General features: G+C 50.8%; 2 protein-coding genes across 2 annotated transcripts in view; both read right to left on the bottom strand.

Moving 5' to 3' along the window:
• Positions 1-951, bottom strand: LOC104278808 (olfactory receptor 52I2-like). The gene has a single exon (XM_009875903.1). It carries the CDS (start codon positions 949-951, stop codon positions 1-3), a length of 951 nt encoding a protein of 316 aa, XP_009874205.1.
• A 6698-nt stretch (positions 952-7649) lies between these two features.
• LOC104278810 (olfactory receptor 52K2-like) overlaps positions 7650-8189 on the bottom strand; it is a 979-nt gene continuing 439 nt past the window's right edge. The window contains 1 exon segment of the mRNA XM_009875905.1: positions 7650-8189. This exon segment is cut by the window's right edge and continues 16 nt beyond it. Coding sequence (XP_009874207.1) covers positions 7650-8189 — 540 coding nt within the window.

The raw sequence follows: 8189 nt of genomic DNA, 5'->3' as shown, positions 1-8189 counted from the left end.
TCAGACATGAACCTTCCTGGAAAACAGCATTTTGAGGACTGCCTGACGGATCTGCTTGGTCCTCATGCTGTAAACAATAGGGTTCAGCATTGCGGGGAAGGTCAGATAGAGATCAGCCAGCAGAACCTGTGTGGGCACGGATATGCTGCTGCCAAACTGCTGTGCGTATATGGAGACTATCCCAGGGATGTAATACAGCAGCATCACACAGATGTGACTCCCACAGGTGCTGAAGGCCTTCCAGCATGATTTCTTCCCCAGGGCAGCTTTAAGGATCAGCCCGTAGGACACAGCAATGAAAGACATGTCCATCCCTACTGTAAGAGAGGACCCGGCCACGCTGTAAAGCCCACTGGGTCTGGGGTCTGTGCACGCAAGCTTCGCCACAGCCATGTGCTCGCAGTACGAATGGGGAATCACGTGGGAACGGCAGTAGGGGAGGTTTGTCACCATAAATGTCAAGGGAACCATGAAAAGGAGAGCTCTCACCACTATAGTCAGGCCTATTTGTGCAATGGTTCGGTGCTTCAGGATGGCTTGATACCTGAGAGGGTGACAGATTGCCACGTAGCGGTCAACAGCCATGGCCAGGAGCACTCCTGACTCCTCTGATGTTGTGGAATGAACAAGGAACATCTGAACAAAACAGGCCGTGTAGCCAATCTCAGTTGAGTTCAGCCAGAACACGCTCAGCATCTTGGGCACAACAGATGTCACCATCACGACATCAATAACTGCCAGCATGCCCAGGAAGCAGTGGATGGGATCACGCAGGGAGGTGTCCAGCCCAATGACAAGCAAAACTAGACCATTTCCTACCAAGGCAATGATATAACCTGAGCAGAAAGGGATGCCCAGGCAGGTGGGCCAAGGGTTCTCCAGATTGGGGACACCCACAAGGATAAAAGAGGAGGAGCTGCTGTTGGGATGGGTGAAGGGAGCAGAAGCCATGCAGGAGAATCTTGCTTTTGTGCTTAAACAGAGAAGCCCATCTGTAAGCCCTGAGACATCCACAACTGTGGGGACTCTGCATCAGTACAAGAGTCAAATCAGGAATCCATATCATTATTACCATGTGAGACAGGAGTACTACAACATAACACGACCAGCTAGGAGGAATGGATCCAAAATGCAGAATAATGGGGCTGTTATAGCTTAAAAGTTCCTACAGTTTGTTGCTTTTGACGGGCTTGTTTCTCTATTGGTTGCTCATCCCTGCTCAGCTGACATCTTGAAATAAGCAGCAAAAGGAGAGGAAAAGGTCAACATCCATCTTCCCTCAGTCAATGCTTTTGCCTCAGTAGCCCTGGCTTCCTTGCAACGGATCCAACAAAGGAAGTTCCTGCAAAATTGTAGGGCAAAAACTAGTCTCAGACAGTGCTTAACTGACATTAACTGTTATTCAAAAGACGTGTTGATGTGGTGTTTAGTGACATAGCTTAGTGGTCAACCTGGCAGTGCTGGTTTAATGTCTGTAGCTGATGATCTTAAAGGTCTTTTCCAATCTAAATAATGCAATGATTCTATGATTAAGCATGATTATGAAATTGTCTTTTGCTGCTCTGTCTTCATTGTCATCCATCCATGAGAGAAGCCTGCAAAACTAGGCAGCAGTCAGAGGAAAAGATGAATTTCTGATGTTCAAGGAGAAGCTTGAGGGTAACACAGAAACTCCAGAGAACAATCCTGAAGAGATAAGAAAAGTCTGAGTATGATGGGCAGGATCTATGCATTCATTTGTGCCAAAACTTTGCTACTGCTTCTGCTGCTTCTCCCCAGACAATAGCAAAGACCAGGAGGGTGATGACCACACCAGATCCCTGCCTGTGCCTGGCTGATCATCCACCAGGAGCTCTTCAGCCAGTAGCAAGCTCTGGGGTGGCTCATGGCTGACAACATGGAGTAAAATTCACCAGTTCCTCTGTACAGCCCTGCTACAGGAACATTTAGGCTGAAATTTATCATTAGACGTGGCCAGTGCAGCAGTAGTGAGAAGCAGAAGCCAATAAGTTCAGAATAGAAATAAAGAAGATATTGGGAGACAACTAAGGAAATACAGCATTTGAAGCTTTAAAATAGTGAGCTGACTTTTGTAGGCTTTGAACCCTCAGTTTGACCTATGGTTTAGCTCTAAGTTTGGGGTTGCTGCAAGAGCTGCTGGCTGAAAAGACTGGTCAGGACAGAAGCTCAACTTCTGGCCTAAATGTTTGCAAATCAGGACATTTCGGAAGCTGGAACAAGATCAAAACTTTTTTAATTACTGCACATGATTGCAGTGCACTGACTCTCTGCATCTGGGTAACCAGCGACTGCAGGACCCAGGTGTGGCTCCAGATTTGAGCAGAGAGGTTAAGCCATGGCTGCTTTCACCAGCCTGTGCTCCTGAGCAGACCCACTTGCTGCCAGTGCCACCGACCAGCCTTTCAGATCAGACCCTGCTGCAAAGCAGAGCTGCGCTCCCGGGGATGGCGCAAGCTCCAGTTCAGCACTAGACCCACGTGTTTACAGAAGGACCCTCCACAAAGACTCAGGGTAGGGTTCAACTGCCCAAACACGGGTGTCTGGAGCCATGTGAGACCCCTCAGTGTCTCACCTGGCCTCTACCTCCTTTACTCCTGGCAGCTGAGCCTGGGTGAGGGTCTGCCTCTCACATATGGATGCCTCGGATACCTGGGGGCATCTCAAGTGGTTGCAGACATCCAAGTAAGGAGCAATGGAACGACACCCTGAGGGTCTGAGGTCCTGTTGCAGCCAGAGAAGAGCCCGAGCATGGAGCCTACAAAGTGACTGACTCCCTAAATATAGCGTCTGCCCTGAGAAAAGCTGAATTGTTCTCCAGGATTCACAGACCACGGGGGCTGGAGCTGCACTGGCTGTACTCAGCGTTAGACACCAAACACTCATGCACACAAGCATGGGTGGACGCTCACCTCCAGGTGAGTCTGAATCCAGAACTGCACCCCCAGGAACCTATACCTAAGGCAAGAGTGTATTTGCTCTTTTCCACAGCCTGACACAATATTCTTACCAGTATCACAGCAGTCCTGAAGAATCTTGAACACAGGGAGTTCTTGTCCTGGATGATGGAAAAACATAGCACAGAAGATCTTTGCAGCCTAACCAAAGGCTTCTGATCCCACTCTGCCAAGAAGAACAAGCACAGGTATCTGTCTCAGCTGCAGCACTGTCACCTGGAAAGCTGCAGTGGCACATCTCTGCGTGTCTCTAAGGGCAGCAGTGCTGGGGTGTTAATCCATCCTCTGGAAATGCCCTGAGGGACAGCAGATGGAGGACGCAGTGATCACAAGGTCTGTCCTATGAGGAGATGGAGATTTTCAAGACTACTTCAGCTTCTTTGATTAGCTCTCCCTTGCCGTGTCACACCGTTGGGAACTCAGGGGCCTGCCGGGTGCCCATGAGACCAAGGCACACAATGCAAACTAAGAAATCTGAAGTGGGGAAAAATACCTCTGGTTCTGCCAGAGAGAATAAGATCGGAAACTCTGGGTTTCTACTCCTCTCTCATCTCAGAACCATTACAGAAAACTTCTACATCTGTTGAATCCCCAGAAGGAGTTTGTGCAAGAATTGATGCAGGGAGACGGGTTCTCACAGCAGATCCTGAGCCTTGGCTGCCTCACGCAGGACGTAGGTGAGGATCGATGCCTCTGGAGGGTGTAAGGACTGCCTTTAAGGGTTGTTAGCAGGATGTCAGAGCGCTGACAAGAACCTCCATGTGAGCAGCAACGCGGCACAGGAGGCTATTTTGAAGTGGAGCTCGTCTTTAATTTCCCTGCCAGCCATGTAAAGCTATCCTATCCAGTGTGAGTCAGGCAAATACATTTATTTTACAGCAGTGATTGGGCCGTGTCAGGGCCAAGAACAGCACTGAGGAGAGAGGGGCCACTGCCCGGGAGACCTTCCATCCCTGCTCTATCCCACCGAGATCCTTCTCCTGGCTCTTCCGTCTCTGCTCTCAATGCCTTCTGCCCCCTAAAATCTTGCTGAAAAGCACAGGATTTGTTCAGCTCAGGGGCTCAGCAATTAGGAACCTGTGAGATAGGGAGGAGACGAAGAGACAGCCATCTGTGATATGTGGGTAACGTAATTCCCAGAGATTTTGTCAGGAAGGGAAGATTTTCCTAAAGTGGAATTTTTGTTCTGCATTCCCTGCCCTGCACTCCCCCTCAGACCCTGTGTCCTGTCTCCAACTCCGCAAATAGAATTTTCCCAGAGGAATGTCTGTGTACACCCAGGGTCAGAAGGAGATGCAGCCTCCAGTGTGTCTCCACTTCCTTGAGTAGTCCCCGTGCAAGCTTTCCTGTCCCATGAACTCTGCCCCAACCAACCAGCTGTCCTGGAGATCCTGGACGTGTGTCCGGGACTGCCTGGCCCCATGCGTAGTGTGGGAGGCTCAGATCTGATGAGGATGGGTACATCAGTCTTGACGTTTGGGATGCTCCAGTCTGTCAGAGCTTCCACCTCAGAGCAGCCCATAAGAGCTACAGCTGAGAAACTGGTCAGGACAGAGCATTTCTACCATCTGTCACTCAGATCCATGTGGACTCAATGTTATCTCTAGTGCCATGGTTCTGTGCACATCTTTTTCTTGCCCTCTCATCCTCCCAGGGATCCATGTCTTCTACAGACCTGCAGAAAACAATCCATCCAGAAATGTATCTGCCCCTGCAGGGACCTCTGCATGTTGGGTGGCAATGACACTTTGCAATTTCTCCGTTCCAGACACATGCGCTGGCACCGTGCCCTGCTGAGCAGAGGGAATGTCTCAGGTCATGTGCTGGGGCAGGGTCACAATGTTAGACTGCAGGCAGGGAGCTTGCTTTCAAGAAAAACTCTTATATTTAGTCAATTTTGCTTGGAGTTCACATCTCTAAGGGGTTGATATGTCTCAATGGCAGATCAGGAATTCTCAGAAGATCCAAAGCAAGACTTTCTTCCCGAGGTAGGTCTCCCGCATACTTCTTGGACGCTTTGGGGCCTGTCATGTTGTACACATCACCATGCTTATTGCTCTCGCAATCAGGAGATTCCTGGCTGCTGATCTGGACCACAGGGTTCAAACACAAACCCTGCCCCGGGGAGTGTCAAGTTGAGACCACTTGCAGGTCAACACAGGCTGAAAACACTCACACAAAGAGCATCAATGGCCTGATCCTGTTCTCTCTGGCTGAAATTATGTACACCTACGTACAGTATGGATCCCTCCAGCAGCTGGGCTTAGATGCTCAGTCTACCCAGTAGCTGGGTCTAGGTTCCTGGTCTCCCCAGTTGCCTCCTTCACATGAATACACACACACACACACACGAACAGCTCTCTCCATCAATTGCCTGACTCCTAAGGAATTGGCAATAGCTGACCTCATAGTCTCTGCTATACGATTAGCTTAGACCCCTCCATGTCCCTTCAGTAGCAATGCAAACCTTCAGGTCTCTCCAGCATCCAGCCTTCTAGGCTTGCTGGCACCTGGCTCCCAAATCTCAGCCTGCTCACTGGATGGTCCTGCTTGATGTTTGCTGGTGATGTATGTACCCACCCTGCACGTGTGCACCCCAGTCTCACTGGGTGCTGGCACCCCATGCTCGTGAGCCCCTACAGTCCGTGCTCCCCACTACAGCAGCTGGTGCTCAGCCCTCGGTGCTCACACACTCACGCAGAGTTCAGGGAGCTCTCACCCGGGGACGTTGTTGGAAATGAAGTTTAATGAGAAGATAGGGCAGACTGGGCTGATCAAACACCAGGCATGGAGAGAAAACATGTCCACCATTTACACGTGACTGGACCCTTTCATCCCCTTATACCTCTGTTTCCCCACACTTGTTTGCCCCCAATCCACCCTGATCCCTCCAATTCCTAGTCTTTGGTTCCTTCCCTAAACATCCCATAGCGAGTGCTGCACAGTTCGAATGCTCTTCCCGGCATCCCATGTTGATTGTTACCACACTCTGCTTGCAGCAACCCATGCCAGCCTGTAAGGAGGGAGATCCGCTGTTGTTGACCAGCTTGGAGGTCTCACAGCTGGATGTGGGCTGACCGTTCTCCTGGGACAGCCTGGGGAGCAGCTGGGCTGGGGGGTCTTCGGGCTCCAAGGGGGATATTGAGATTCCCCCTCCTGCTCCTTCAGGTTTAAGGAGGTGAATCTTTAATTATGCAACCCAACAGCCTTAGCACCTGGCAGAGAGCTCCTGGCTGCAGGTCCCTCCAGGAGGATGGCGTCCACAGTTGTGGTTAAACTCCGGTAGACAGCCCAGCTTCTCACTCACTCCTCCCCACAGTGGGATGGGGGAGCCAATCAGAAAAGTAAAAACACAAAAACTCATGAGTTGAGGTAAAGACAGTTTAATAATAAAAAAAGAAAAAAATAAACAAAACACACAAAAAAAACCCCCAAACCCAGAACCAATAACATCAAAGAAAAACAAATCCCAGAAAAACAAGAGATGCAAAAAATCCCCAACTGCTCACCACCAGCCAGCCGATGCCCAGACAGTCCCTGAACAACAGCAGCTCTGGAAAACCACCCAACCTAGTTTTTATTGCTGAGGTGATTTGGTTTTATGTGGTCTTGAAAGCCCCTTTGGTCAGTTGGGTTCAGCTCTCCTGGCTGTGTCCCCTCCCAGCTCCTTGTGCACCTCAAGGCTGTTTGCTGGCAGGGCAGGGTGAGAAGTAGAAAAGGTCTTGATGCTGTGCAAGCACCGCTCAGCAATAGTTATAGTGTGTTATCGTCAGCACTGCTTCCATCACTGATCCAAAGCACAGTCCACTGCAAGCTACTGTGAAGAAAATTAACCCTACCGCCAGTGAAACCAGTTCCATGGTGCGCAGAGGGGGCTGGCAGAGCAACGCAGAGCACAGAGGTGCAGCAATGCCCGGAGACCCATGGGCACCTCAGCTGCCTGTGCTTGCTTCCGCAGCACTTCTGCACAGAGGGAGCACCTCCGCTGGGGAGACTTTACCTGTTGGAGCTTGAAGAAGTCATCAGGAAGATAGCAGCTGGGTGCTACTGAACAGAGCTCTGGTGTAGCCCCAGGGCAGAGGTGGGGAGCAGAGGCAGAGTCGAGTCAGAGAGATGCTCAGGTCATGAACTTTGGTGAGAGATAGATCAAGATCTTGCTGTGCTCGTGCACTCGGGATGGTGGCGACTGCATGGGAGTACCTGCTCCTCAGGGCTGACAGACCTTCACCAAGTGGGAGAGGATGTTCTCAGCAGCCTGTTCTGACCTTGTAGGTGACCCTGCTTTGAGCAGAAGGTTGGGCTAGAGACCTCATGAGGTCCCTGGCAGCCTGAGTTACCCTGTGATCCTGCGACCTCATATCCCTTACACGTCTTGGCGTGCCTCCACTGCACATAATATGTTAAGCTGTTTTCTATGGTTCAGTTGCACTAGGTAATTTTTCCAGAATAACATCAGGTGTATGGCTACAATCGTATTTATTTTGGGAGATCTGAGGGAGCTGGACCTACTAGGTGTGTCGATGTCACTGCCTTGAGCTAGGGACAGGCAGGAGAACAACTAGCTAAAGCCCTTGGTGTTGATCTGAATTCAGTGGGTGCCAACATTTCCTGGCGCAGCTTCATCTCAATGTACACTGAGAACTACACCAAGGTCCAGTAGAGTTTTTGGCCATTCTAAGGAGTGGACTCTGTCTTCTTGAGTCCCAGCCCAATCCCTCCTGCCATGGGTCTCCTCCAGGAGATCACCCTGCATACTGCCTCACGAATTTGCTTCATTCTGATGCCATAGATCAGAGGGTTGAATGCAGGTGGGATCAGGAGGTAGAGATCAGCCAACAGGACCTGGATGTGGGGCGGGAGCTTCTGGTGGTACGTCTCAATGTACATGGAGAGCAGCCCAGGGATGTAGAAGACAGCTATGATGCAGAGGTGTGAGCTGCAGGTGCTGAAGGCTTTTTTGCAGGCTTGTGGGGAGGAAAGGCTGAGTGCAGCTCGGAGGATGAGCGTGTAGGAGAGGGTGATGAGCAGCGAGTCGAAGGTGCACACGTAGGTGGAGACAGAGAGGCTGTAGATGTTGCTGAAAGCAGTGTCCCCACAGGCCAGCCTGAGCACAGCCATATGCTCGCAGTATGAGTGGTCCACAACTGCTGGTTTGCAGAGAGGCAGGCGGCGAATCTGGAAGGTGAGAGGGCTCATGAAAACCACAGCCCTGAG

The sequence above is a fragment of the Apaloderma vittatum genome, unplaced genomic scaffold (genome assembly GCF_000703405.1).
Source record: "Apaloderma vittatum isolate BGI_N311 unplaced genomic scaffold, ASM70340v1 scaffold7279, whole genome shotgun sequence".
Classification (NCBI taxonomy): domain Eukaryota; kingdom Metazoa; phylum Chordata; class Aves; order Trogoniformes; family Trogonidae; genus Apaloderma; species Apaloderma vittatum.
The sequence above is the reverse complement of the archived record's forward strand: the minus strand, read 5'-3'. Positions and strand labels throughout refer to the sequence as shown.

Bases quoted from the DNA above. Each gene is read 5' to 3' on its own strand.
- LOC104278808 (XM_009875903.1), bottom strand. From the start codon at position 951: ATGGCTTCTGCTCCCTTCACCCATCCCAACAGCAGCTCCTCCTCTTTT.